A 13,094-nucleotide genomic window follows, 5' to 3' on the forward strand; every position below is an offset into this window, starting at 1 on the left:
AGCACTCACCATAGCACATACCTTCCCCAATGTCCATAACCCCATGGAGGAGGGAATTTTTGGAGGTTTTTTCCCTATGCTATTTTCACAGGTATCACTTGCTGCATAGTTTTATTAATTAAGAATCATCTTTGAGGAGGCATTGCTCTTTCACATTTGTTTTTTCAGTTGATCCTCATAGCAGTAGGGATAGTTGGTAGGAAAATCCACAAGCTGCATCAGTTGAGTTCAGATATTGCCTTCAGGGCAATATCTGCCTGAGGGCTAAGAAATGCTAGTCTCATGTGGAAAATTGATTTCCTATCATTTATACTGACAATGATTTGTGTGTTTAGTAAGGAAAATTATGTAAATATGAAAAGATAAACTTTGTCCTCAGAGGCCTATCAGGAATGCAACCCTTTCGCATTCTTTCTGTGTCTTCCCTGACTATTAGTTGGACAGGAAGATAGAAGGGTGGGTATGCATGATGAGATGAGGAAAAAGATAAGCTAAGAACTGTGACTGGAAAACCACCACATCAGTTTTCTGTCACAACAACTGAGTGATGTAAGTTCATTATTGGCCTTTGCCAAGAAATAGTAACTACACTGTATAGTTTATTTTAATTTGTATAAAAGTAAGATGGGGAAACACGATGATTTACTCTTAATACTGTGCTAAATACACATTAAGGTAATTGAGCATGAATGCTCTGGAGGCATAAGACAGGAAGATGTAACAGCCCCAGCAGAAAAAGTTACTTCTTTTCCCCCCGAAGCAACATTCTAGTCACAAGATTGTTCTAGAAATCTTTACCATAGTTTTGCAAAAGATGTTTTAGGGATAGCCTGCATTAGAATTACTTGCAGGGCTTGTTACAAATGTAGATAATCTGGGTCCTACCCTAAAACTGTGGAATTAGGTTAACTAGGGTTAATGCCTTGAGATATGCATTTTATCTTAAAAAAGTTTCTGGGCAGAGGCCTTAAACTATTTTTTAGAAGATTTTATTTATTTGTTTGAAAGACAGAGAGAGAGCAGGAGGAGGAGCAGGAGGAAAGGGACAAGCAGACTCTGCACTGGGCATGGAGTCCAATGCAGAGCTCAATTCCAGGACCCTGAGATCATGACCTAAGCCGAAACCAAGATTCGGATGCTTAACCAATTAAGCCACCCAGGTGCCCCAAACTATTATTTTTAAAACAACTGTATCGAGGTATAATTAACATAGCAAAGTGCACATATTTAAATATGCAACTTAAATGTACACGTACATGACACATGTACACAGCTGTGAAAGCATCACCACAATCAAGACTATGAACACATCTATCACCCCCAAAAGTTTCCAAATGCCCCTTTGTATTACCTTTCTCCTGCCCTTCCCTTATTCTCCATTGCTTCCCCAGGTGGTCAGTGATCTTCTTTCTGTTACTATAGATTAGTTTGATTTTTTTTATCATTCCATACAGAGAATCACACAGCATGTACTTTGGTCTGGTTTCTCTCGCTCAGCATAATTATTTGGAGATTCATTCCTGTTGGTGTGTGTAACAGTAGCACATCCCTTTTAAGTGAAGTGTGGTATTCCATTGTTTGGATATAACCCAATTTCTTTGTTCATTTACCTGTTAATGAATATTTCCACTTTCTTGGGCTATTTTGAATAATGCTGCTATTAATGTTCAAGTATGGGTTGTTCTTGTGTACACGCATTTTTGTTTCTCTTGGGTAAACACCTAAGAGTGTAATGGTTAGGCCATATGGCAGGTACATATTTAACTTTTTAAGAAGTTACTATTTTCCAAATTATTATTTATTCCCAGAGTAGCGTGTGAGAGTTTCCCTGGCTCTACATTCCTCACCAAAACTTGCTGTTGTCAGTCTTTTTACTTTAAGCCAGCCTTATAATAGGTGTTGAACAGTATGTTATTGAGATTTTAGTTTGCTTTTTCCTAGTGACTAATGTTTAAGTATCTTTTCATGTGCTTTGCTATCCATATATCTTTTTTCAATGAAGTGTCCATTCAAATCTTTTGCTCATTGTTTTCTCATTCTTAAGTGTTGAGAGGTTTATTTTTATATACCATAGATATAAATCCTTTATTAGATTATGTTTTGCAAATATTTTCTTTTGGTGTGTGGCTTATCTTTTCATAGTCTTAAGAGTATCTATTGGAGGTGCTTGGCTGGCTCAGTTTTAGGGTCTTTCAGGATTGGTGAGTTCAAACCCCATGTTGGACATGGAGATTACTTAATTTTTTTAAGAGTATCTTTTGAAGAACAGAAGATTTTAATTTTGATGAAATCCAAGTTTTAAAAAATTTATCATATTTATCATATTTTTGGTTTGTGCCTAAGAAATCTTTTGGTAAATAGTGTGAAATGTGGATCAAAGTTCAGTTTTTTGTTTATTGGTGTCCAGTTATTCCATTACCATTTCTCCAGCTGACTATTTATATAAGTGAATCCATTTCTGGATGCTCTATTTCATCCCATTGATCTATTTGTCTATCCTGACATCTTTACTTTACTATCTTGATTACTGTAGATTTATAATAAGCCTTAAAATCCAATCCTTTAACTTTGCTCTACCTTTTAAAAAATTATTTAAATTCCACTTATTATCATAGAGTGTAATATTAGTTTCAGGTGTTACAATCTAGTGACTCAATACTTACATGCAACAGCTGGTGGCCATTACAAGGGCCTTCCTTAATCCTCATCACCTATTTAACCCATTTTCCCCTACTTTCCCTCTGGCAACCATCACTTCATTCTCTGTAGTTAAAAGTCTGTTTCTTGCTTTGCCCTCCTTCTTCCTTTGCTCATTGTTTTGTTTCTTAAATCCCACATATGAGTGAAATTCCATATATGAGTGAAATTGCATGACAAGTTATATTTGTCTTTCTCTAATTAACTTATTTCCCTTATTTCCCTCCAGCTCCATTTATGTCCTTGCAAATGGCAAGATCTTGTTCTTTTTTATGGATGAGAAATATTCCATCGTGTGTGTGTGTGTGTGTGTGTGTGTACACATACTACCTCCTCTTTATCCATTCATCAGTTGATGGACATTTGTGCTCTATATAGTTTGCCTATTGTTGATAATGCTGCTATAAATATCGGGGTGCATGTACCCCTTTCAATCTATATTTTTGTGTCCTTTGGGTAAATAGCTAGTAGTGCAATTTGTGAGTTGTAGGGTAGTTCTATATTTAATTTTTTGAGGAAACTCCATACTGTTTTCCAGAATGACTGCACCAGTTTGCATTCCCACCAACAGTGCACGAGGGTTTCCCTTTCTCCACGTCCTCACCAACACCTGCTGTTTCTTGCGTTGTTGATTTTAGCTGTTCTGACAGCTCTGAGATATCTCACTGTAGTTTTGATTTGCATTGCTCTGATAATGTGTGATGTTGAGCATCGTTTCATGTGCTTGTTGGAGATCTGTATGTCTTCTTTGGAAAAAATGTCTATTCATATCTTCTGCCCACTTTTTAATTGGATTGTTTTGGGTGTTCAGTTTTATAAGTTCTTTATGTATTTTAGATACTAAGCCTTTATCAGATATGTCATTTACAAATATCTTCTCCCATTTCTTAAATTGCCTCTTAGTTTTGTTGGTTGTTTCCTTTACTGTGCACAAGCTTTTTATTTTGATGTTGCAATAGTTTATTTTTGCTTTTGTTTCCCTTGCCTCAGGGAACAGATGTAGAAAGAAGTTGTTGTAGCTGATGTCAAAGAAGTAACTGCCTGTGCTCTCTTCTAGGATTTTTATGGTTCCAGGTCTCACATTTAAGTCCTTAATCCATTTTGAGTTTATTTTTGTGTATAATGTAAGTGTTCAAGATTCATTCTTTTGCATGCTGCTGTCCATTTCCAGTTTTTCCAACACCATTTGTTGAAGAGACAGTCTTTCTCATTGGATATTCTTACCTGGTTTGTCAAAGATTAAATGACAGTATATTTATGTATTCATTTCTGGGCTTCTATTTTGTTCTATTGATCTATGTGTCTAGTTTTATGCCAGGAACTTCTGTTTTGATTACTACAGCTTTGGTTTTGGTGCAATTATAAATAATAATGATTCCTTAATTTCTCTTTCTGCTGCTTCATTATTGGTGTATAGAAATGCCATGCAGCAACTTCTTGCTAGACATGTCTCCAAAGGCAAAGTAAACAAAAACAAAAATAAACTGTTGGGTCTTCATCAAGATAAAAAGCTTCTGCATAGCAAAGGAAACAGTCAGAAGGCAACCTATAGAATAGGAAAAGATATTTGCAAATGTATTATCAGATAAAGGGCCAGTAGTGTGAAGAAATATGATGAACTTATCAAACTCAACACCCAAAAAGCAAATAATCCAGTCAAGAAATAGGCAGGAGACATGAACAGACATTTCTCCAAAGGAGACATATGGCTGACAGTGAAAAAATGCTCCACGTCACTTCTCATCAGCAAAATACAAACCAAAAAACCACAATGAGATATCACCTTACACCAGTCAGAATGGCTAAAATTAAGAAGACAGGAAACATCAAATCTTGGTGAGGATGTGGAGAAAGGGGGACCCTCCTACATTGTTGGTGGGAATGCAAGCTGGTACAGCCACTCTGGAAAACACTATGGATGTTTCTTCAAGAAGTTAAAAATAGAGCAACCTTCCAATCTAGCAATTGCATTACTAGGTATTTACCCCAAAGATACAGGTGTGTTGAAGTGAAGGGCACCTGCACCCCAGTATTTATGTCCACAATAACCAAACTGTGGAAGGAGTCGAGATGTCCTTCAACAGATGAATGGATAAAGAAGATGTGGTGTATATATACAATAGAATATTACTCAGCTATCAGAAAGGATGAATATTTACCATTTGCACTGATGTGGATGGAATTGGAGGGTATTATGTTAAATAAGTCAGTTGGAGAAAGACGATTATCATATGGCTTCACTCATATGTAGAATGTAAGAAACAGTACAGAGGACCATAAGTGAAGGGAGGGAAAACTGAATGGAAAGGAATCAGAGAGGGAGACAAATGGTAAGCAACTCTTAATTATGAGAAACAAACTGAGGGTTGATGAAAGGGAGGTGGGTTGGGGGAAGGGGTTACTAGGTGATGGGCATTAAGGAGGGCACATGTTGTGATGAGCGCTGGGTGTTATATGCAACTGATGAAATGTTGAACACTACATTTGAAACTAATAATGTACTATGTGTTGTGTTTAAATTGAATATAAAGTTTTAAAAAAGAGAAAAGAAGGGGAAAAAAGAAACACAACAGATTTCCATAGTTTAATTTTGTATTCTGTGACTTTACCAAATTCATTTTAGTTTCTAGCATTTTTTTCTGGAGTCTCTGGTTTTCTATATATAATATCATATCATCTGTAAACAGTAAAAGTTTGACTTCTTCCCTGGCTATCCTATTTGGATGCCTTTTATTTCTTTTTGTTGTCTGCTTGCTGTGGCTAGGTCTTCCAGTATTAGTTTGAATAAAAGTGGTGAGAGTAGACATCCTTGTCTTGCTCCTGACTGTAGAAGTAAAGCTCTCAGGTTTTCCTCATTTAGGATGATACTAACTCCGTATATGGCCTTCATTATGTTGAGGTATGTTCCCTCTATCCCTGCTTTGTTGAGGGTTTTTGTCATGAATGGATGTGTACTTTGTCAAATGCTTTTTCTGTATTTAGTAGAATGATCATATGGTTCTTATCCTTTTTTTTTTTTATTAAGGTGATGTATCATGTTGATTGATGTGGGAATAATGAAACGAGGAATCCTGCAATCCAGAAATAAATTCCACTTTATCATGGTGAATGATTCTTTTAATGTATTGTTAGATTTGGTTTGCTAATATTTTGTTGAGGATTTTTGTATCTATGTTCATCAGAGATAATTGGTCTGTAGTTCTCTTTTATGTGTGTGTGTAGTGTCTTTATCTGGTTTTGGTGTCAGGGTAAAGCTGGCCTCAAAGGATGAATTGGGAAGCTTTCCTTCCTCTTTTATTTTTTTTGGAATAGTTTGAGAAGAATCTGTATTAACTCTTCTTTAAATGTTTGGAGAATTCTACAGATAGCTGTGAACCTATCTGGTCCTGGACTTTTCTTTGTTAGGATTTCTTTTATTACTGATTCAATTTCTTTGATGGTTATTGGTCTGTTCAAGTTTTCTGTTTCTTCTTGTTTCAGTTTTGGTAATTTATATGTTTCTAGAAATTTATCCATTTCTTGTAGGTAGTCCAGTTTGTTGGCATATAGTTTTCCATAATATTCTCTTATAATTGTTTGTATTCTGTATTTGTATTGGTTATTATTTTTCCTCTTTCATTTGTTATTTTATTTATTTGGGTCCTTTCTCTTTTTAATAACTCTGGCTAGAGGTTTATCAATTTTATTAATTTTTCAAAGAACCAGCTCCTGGTTTCATTGATTTGTTCATTTATTTTAGTTTCTATACCATTTATTTCTGCTCTAATATTTATTATTTCCTTCCTTCTGCTGGCTGTATCCTCCATTTATTGTTCTTTTTATAACTCCTGTAGATATAAGTTTAGGTTGTTTACTTGAGATTTTTATTGCTTCTTGAGGTAGGCCAGTATTGTTATGTACTTCCCTCTTGGACTGGTTTTGCTGTATCCCAAAGATGTTGAACTGTTGTGTTTTCATTTTCATTTGTCTCCATGCATTTTTTAATTTTTTCTTTGATTTCCTGGTAGACTTGTTCATTGGTTAGTAGTATGTTGTTTAACCTGTGTGTGTTTGTGGTCTTTCCAGATTTTTTTCTTGTGGTTGACTTCTGGGTTCACAGCATTGTGGTCAGAAAAGTTGTATGGTATGACTTCAATCTTTTTGTATTTGTTGAGGCCTGTTTGTGACCTAATATGTGATATATTCTGGAGAATGATGTTCTATGTGCACTTGGAAAGAATGTATAGTCTGCTGTTTTAGGATGAAATATATCTGTTAAGTCCACTGGTCTGGTGTGTCAGAACAAACCCATTGTTTACTTCTCAACAAAGCTATTGTTTACTTCTCAATTTTCTGGTTAAATGATCTGTCCATTGATGTAAGTGGAGTGTTAATAGCTCCTATTATTGTTGTATTATTATTATTGATTATTTCCTTTATGTTGTAAATTGTTTTATATATTTGGGTGCTCCAATGTTGGGTGCACAAATATTTGTAATTGTTTTATCTTCTTGTAGGATTGTTCTCATTACTATTAGGCAGTGTCCTGCTTTGTCTCTTGTTATAGCCTTTGTTTTAAAGTCCAGTGTGTCAAGGGTACCCAGGTGTCTCAGTCAGTTAAGCATCTGACTCTTGATCTCAGCTCAGATCTTGATCTCAGGGTTGTGAGTTCAAGTCCTGCACTGGGTTCCACACTGGCATGGAGCCTACTTAAAAAACAAACTACAGTTTGTCCAATATAAATATTGCTACTCCTGATTTCTTTTGACATCCATTTGCGTGATATGTGTTTTCCAACCCCTCACCTTCAATCTGCATGTGTCTTTAGGTCTAAAATGAGGCTCTTGTAGGCAACGTAACATGGGTCTTTTTTTTTTTTTTAAATCCATTCTGATACCCTGTGTCTTTTGATTGGAGCATTTAGTCCATTTACATTCACAGTAAGTATTGATATGCATTTGTTGCCATTGGATTACTTGTTCTGTGGTTGTTTCTGGAGATTTTCTCTGATCCTTGAATACTTTTCTCTCTTTCATGTTTTGCTGATTTTCTTTAGTGATATATTTGGACTTATTTCTCTTTATTCTTTGCATGTTTATTAGTATTTTTTGATATATGGTGACCATTAGGTTTGTATATATCCTTTTCTGAAAATAGCAGTCTATAATAAGTTGATGGTTGTTCAAATTTGAACTCATTCTTTTCTCCTCTTCTCCCCATATTTTAAGCATAGTTATTATCTTTTTTCCTTTTTTGTGAGTTCCTTGACTGGTCTTTACAGAAAAATTCATTTTTTACTGATTTTGTGTTTCCTGGCATTCTATTGTCATTTTTATTCTCTCCTTTCCACTCAAAGAGTCCCCTTTAATATTTCTTTCAGGACTGGTTTAGTGGTCACAATTCCTTTAGTTTTTGTTTGTCTGGGAAACTCTTTATCTCTCCTTCTATTATGAATGATAGTCTTGCTGGATAGAATATTCTTGGTTGCAGATTTTTCCCATTTAGTACTTTGAATATATCATGCTACTCCCTCCTGGCTTGCCAAGTTTCTGTTGAAAAATCTCCAGCTTAGCCTTATGGGTTTTTTCTTATAAATTAATGAATTCATTTGCTGCTTTTATGATTTTTCCTTTATCACTATATTTTGCAAATTTAATTACCATATGTCTTGATGTTGGACTGCTTTTGTTGATTTTAATGGGAGTTCTCTGTGTCTCCTCACTCTGGATGTCTCTTTCTTTCCCCAGATTAGGTTAGTTTTCAGCTATTATTTCTTCAAATAAATTTTCTGTCCCCTTTCTTCTCCTGGGACTCCTATAATATGAATGTTATTACATTTTATGGAGTCACTAAGTTCCCTAAGTCTATTCTCAGTTTGCATATTTTTCCTTCTCATTTGTTCATCTTCCGTCCTTTCCATTATTTTGTCTTCTAGGTTATTAGTTCATTTCTCTGCTTCTTTCAGCCTGCTTTCATTGCATCAACCAGGTTTCTAATCTCATTTATTGCACTCTTCATTTCTGATTGATTCTTTTGTAGCTCTTTTACCTCTGTGGTAAGGATTTCACTGATGCATTCTGTTCTTTTCTCAAGCCTAGTGAGTATCCTAATGATCGTTTCTTTAAATTTTCTATCAGGCATGTTACTTATATCTGTTTTGCTTAGATCTCTGGCCATGGAGTTATCTTGTTCTTTCATTTGGGATAAATTCTTCCATCTTGGCATTTTTGTCTGGATTTCTGTCTTCTTCTCTATGTTAGAAAAACCAGTTATATCTTCTGCTCCTGAAAATAATGGCCCTGTAAAGAAGAGGTCATGTACTGCCCTGGGCCTGGTGCTCCAGGTGGTATCTTCAGTGTGTGCTGCATGCACTCTGCCATTGTGTTCTGGTTACTCTATCCTTTAGGCCAGTCATCTGCAGAGGTTCTCTTTGCCTGCTGTGAGTAGTGTTTGGTCCCTGACCTGAATGTGTCAGGTGTTAACTAAGTGTGCTCTGGTCTGCTTGTGAAATGAGACCTGTCACCACCTCCTTCAGAACTGAGGTCCTGCAAAACTCTCTGAGTGGGAGATGTGGTGTGGGCAAGAGTTTGTACTCGTCTTCTGGGAGAGGAGGCACCAAGCTAGGACTGAGGCACGTGTGCCTGAGAAGAGTAGATCCCCTGGAGTGCAAGGGTTGGGGCTTGGTGTAAGCTAGTTAGGCAGCAAGTGTTGGAATTACTTCCTGCAGGTGGTTCTATGTTTATGCTGAGGGGCAGGGGAGGGCAATGATACAAGTTATCTCCTTTGTCCCCAGAGAGGCATCTCCACAAATACTGCCTCTCGGGGACACACTCTAAGAAGAGCAAATAATCTCTCCACTGCATGCCTCAGGCACTGTTCAGATGACTGTTGCCACACTATATGGTCTGGGGTTGTTTGCCTGCCTTCTCTCCAGGAGCAGCACAGTGCTGTCCTAGCCCTATCCCAGCCAAGACCACTGACCTTTACAATTCCAGGCTTTCAGCCCTGCTGGTTGCAAGAACTCATGAAAATTCAGCCCCTCTCATTTTCTAGGCCAGTGTCTATGGGGAAACATTCTGCTTGTGCATTCCTCTGTGTGCGCCTCTCTCTCTCACTCTCTCTGTGATCATGATTTCCTTCCCTTTGCAGCAGCTGTGATCTGTTTCTCCCCTAAACCACATCTCTGCACTTGCTACCTTCTTTCATGTGGCTTTTTCTCTCCTTTCAGTTGTAGTTTGTTCTGTCAGTCTTTAGGTCAATTTCTGGTGTATTTAGGATGATTTCACAGTTATCTAGTTGTATTTGTGGGATGAGGTGAGCCTAGGGTCCTCCTACTCCACTTCCATCTTCTGTTTTTCCTTTCTAAAGTTGTTTTGGCTATTCTACATCCTTTATCTTTCTGTATGAATTTTAGAATCAGCTTTTCAATTTCTACAAAAAAGCTTGCTGAGATGTTGCTTGGTACTGTGTAAAATCTATAGATCAACTTGGTAAGAAAAGACATCTTAACAAAATTGTGTTTAATTGACAATTTAGATTTTAACTGAATCATGTTGCCCTGCTCTAACCCACACAAAAATGATATGTGTTTGTTATGAGGACATAGCAGTTACTTAGTTAACAATTCAGGAATACATTCTCAAGCTCTTCTCAAGTCCTAGCACTGTGCTCCCTATGTTGTGACAGGAATGTAAAATCTAGATAAGAAGCAGAACCCCACATGGAATATTCCCCAGAACAGATTCCATGATAGGCCAAAAACAAGTCTCAATAAATTTAAGAAGATTTAAATCATATCAAACATCTTTTCCAACCACAACAATGTGAAATTAAAAATCAAGGAGTTATCTGGGTGGCTTAGTCAGTTAAGCATTTATCTTTTGATCTCAGCTCAGGTTATGATCTCAGGGTTGTAAGATTGAGCCCTCCCTCTGCCCCCCACCAAAAAAGCGAGTTACAGGAGGGGCACCTGTCTAATAGTCAGTAGAGCATGCAACTCTTGATTGTAGGATTGTAAGTTAAAGCCCCATGTGGGGTGTAGAGATTACTTAAGAAAGACAAAAATTGGGTGCCTGGGTGGCTCAATTGGCTAAGTGTCCAACACTTGGTTTTGGCTCAGGTCATGATCTCAGAGTCATGAGATCAAGCCCCACATTGGGCTCCATCATGGGTGTGGAACCTGCTGAGACTCTCATTCTGGCCCTCCCCCAACTCCCTGCTCATGCCTAATGTGTATGAACTCTCCCTCTCTCAAAAAAATAAGAAAGAAAGAGTAGAAAGAAAGAGGTAATATAGATCAGAGTGGAAATAAATGGAATAGAGACTAAAAAAAAAAAAAGGATCAATGAAACTAAGAGTTGGCTCTTTGAAAAGCTAAACAAAAACTGATAAACACTTAACTGAGCTCATCAGGAGAAAAAGAAAGAGAACTCCAATAAAATCGGAAATGAAAGAGCAGTTACAACTGACATGAGAAAAATACAAAGGATCGTAAGAGATTACTATGAAAAATTATATGCCAACAATTTGGACAACCTAGAAGAAATGGATAAATTCCTAGAAACATACCATTTTCCAAGACTGAATCAGGAAGAAATAGAAAATATGAACAGACTAGTTACTAGTAACAAAATTGAATCTATTAAAAAAAAAAACAAAAAACAAAAAACTCCTAACAAACAAAAGTCCAGGACTAGACAGCTTCACAAGTGAATTCTACAAAACATTTAAAAAAGAGTTAATACCTATTCTTCTCAAACTATTCCAAAAAATGGAAGAGGAAGGAATGCTTCCAAATTCATGCTATGAGGCCAGCATTATCCTGATCCCAAAATCAAAGATACTATAAAAAAAAAAAAGAGAGAGAGAGAATTATAAATCAATATCCCTGATGAACACAGCTGAAAAGTCCTCAACAAAATATTAGCAAACTGAATTCAAAAATATGTCTTTCACCACAATCAAGTGGGATTTATTCCAGGGATACAAAATTGGATTTGTGCAAATCAATCAATGTGATACATCATGTTAACAAAATGAAGGATAAACATCATAGAGTCATCTCAATAGATGCAGAAAAAAAAATTGACAATATTCAACATCCATTTATGATAAAAATCTCTCAACAAAGTAGATTTAGAGGAAACATACTTCAACATAATAATATCCATATAGGAAAAACCCCCAGTTAACCTTATACTCAACAGTGAAAAACTGAGAGCTTTTCCTCTAAGATCAGGAAAAAACCAAGGCTATCAATTCTCTCCACTTTTTTTTTTAATTTTTAATTTTTTATAAACATATATTTTTATCCCCAGGGGTACAGGTCTCTCACCACTTTTAATCAACTTAATACTGGAGGTCTTAGCCATCGGGCAAAAAAAAAGAAATAAAAGGCATTCAGATTGGCAGGCAAGAAGTAAAATTTTCACTATTTCCAGATAACATGATATTATATGTAAGAATCTCCAAAGACTCCACCCCAAAAAGAACTATTAGAATTAATAAATGAGTTCCGTAAAGTTGCAGGATACATCAACATACAGAAATCTGTTGTGTTTCTATACACTACTAAAGAAATAGCAGAAAGAGAAATTAAGAAAACAATCCCATTTACAATTGAATCAAAAAGAGTACAGTATCTAGGAATAAATTTAACCAGAGATGAAAGACCCGTACTTTACTGTAAGACATTGATGAAAGAAATCAGAGATGACACAAATAAATGGAAAAATATATGAAGCTCATGTTTTTGAAGAAAAATATTGTTTAAATATCCACCCAAAACAATCTATAGATTTAATGTAATTCCTATCAAAATACCAATAGTATTTTTCACAGAACTATAACAAATAATTATAAAATTTGTTTAGAACCACAAAAGACCCCCTAATTGTGAAAACTATATTGGGAAAGAAGAACAAAGTTGGAGCTATCACAATCCCAGATTTCAAGATTTACTACAAACCTATAGTAATCAAAATAATACAGTACTGGCACCAAATAGACACAAAGATCAGTGGAACACAATTGACAGTCCAGAAATAAACCCATGCTAATATGGGTAAATAATCTGTAACAAAGGAGGCAAGATTACATAATGGGGGAAAAAAACAGTATCTTCCATAAATGTTGTTGGGAAAACTGGACAGCTATATACAAAAGAATGAAACTGGACCACTTTCTTATACTGTACACAATAATAAATTCAAAATGGATTAAAGACCTAAGTGTACGGCTCAAAGCCACACAATTCCTAAAAGGAAACATAGGCAGTAATCTCTTGGAAATCAGCCTTAGCAATGTTTTCCTGGGTAAGTTTCCACAGGCAGAGGAATCAAGAGCAAAAATATAAACGATTGGGACTACATCAAACTAAAAAGCTTTTACACAGCAAAGGAAGCCACCAGCAAACAAAA

The 13,094-nt window shown here is 36.0% G+C and overlaps 1 protein-coding gene across 3 annotated transcripts in view; it reads left to right on the forward strand.

Annotated features, from left to right (window-relative positions):
- The window catches only part of MCF2L2 (MCF.2 cell line derived transforming sequence-like 2), a 254,431-nt gene that overhangs the window by 224,662 nt on the left and 16,675 nt on the right, over window positions 1-13,094 (forward strand). Inside the window, exons 26-27 of one of the 3 annotated variants that reach the window (XM_059391454.1) lie at window positions 4,283-4,293; window positions 8,642-8,664. The exons of the other annotated variants lie outside the window; for them this stretch is intronic. Of the exons in view, the coding sequence (XP_059247437.1) occupies window positions 4,283-4,293; window positions 8,642-8,664 (34 nt within the window). The remainder of the gene's footprint in view (window positions 1-4,282; window positions 4,294-8,641; window positions 8,665-13,094) is intronic. 3 annotated transcript variants of the gene reach the window in all.

Source organism: Mustela nigripes, chromosome 2 (genome assembly GCF_022355385.1).
Source record: "Mustela nigripes isolate SB6536 chromosome 2, MUSNIG.SB6536, whole genome shotgun sequence".
NCBI lineage: Eukaryota > Metazoa > Chordata > Mammalia > Carnivora > Mustelidae > Mustela > Mustela nigripes.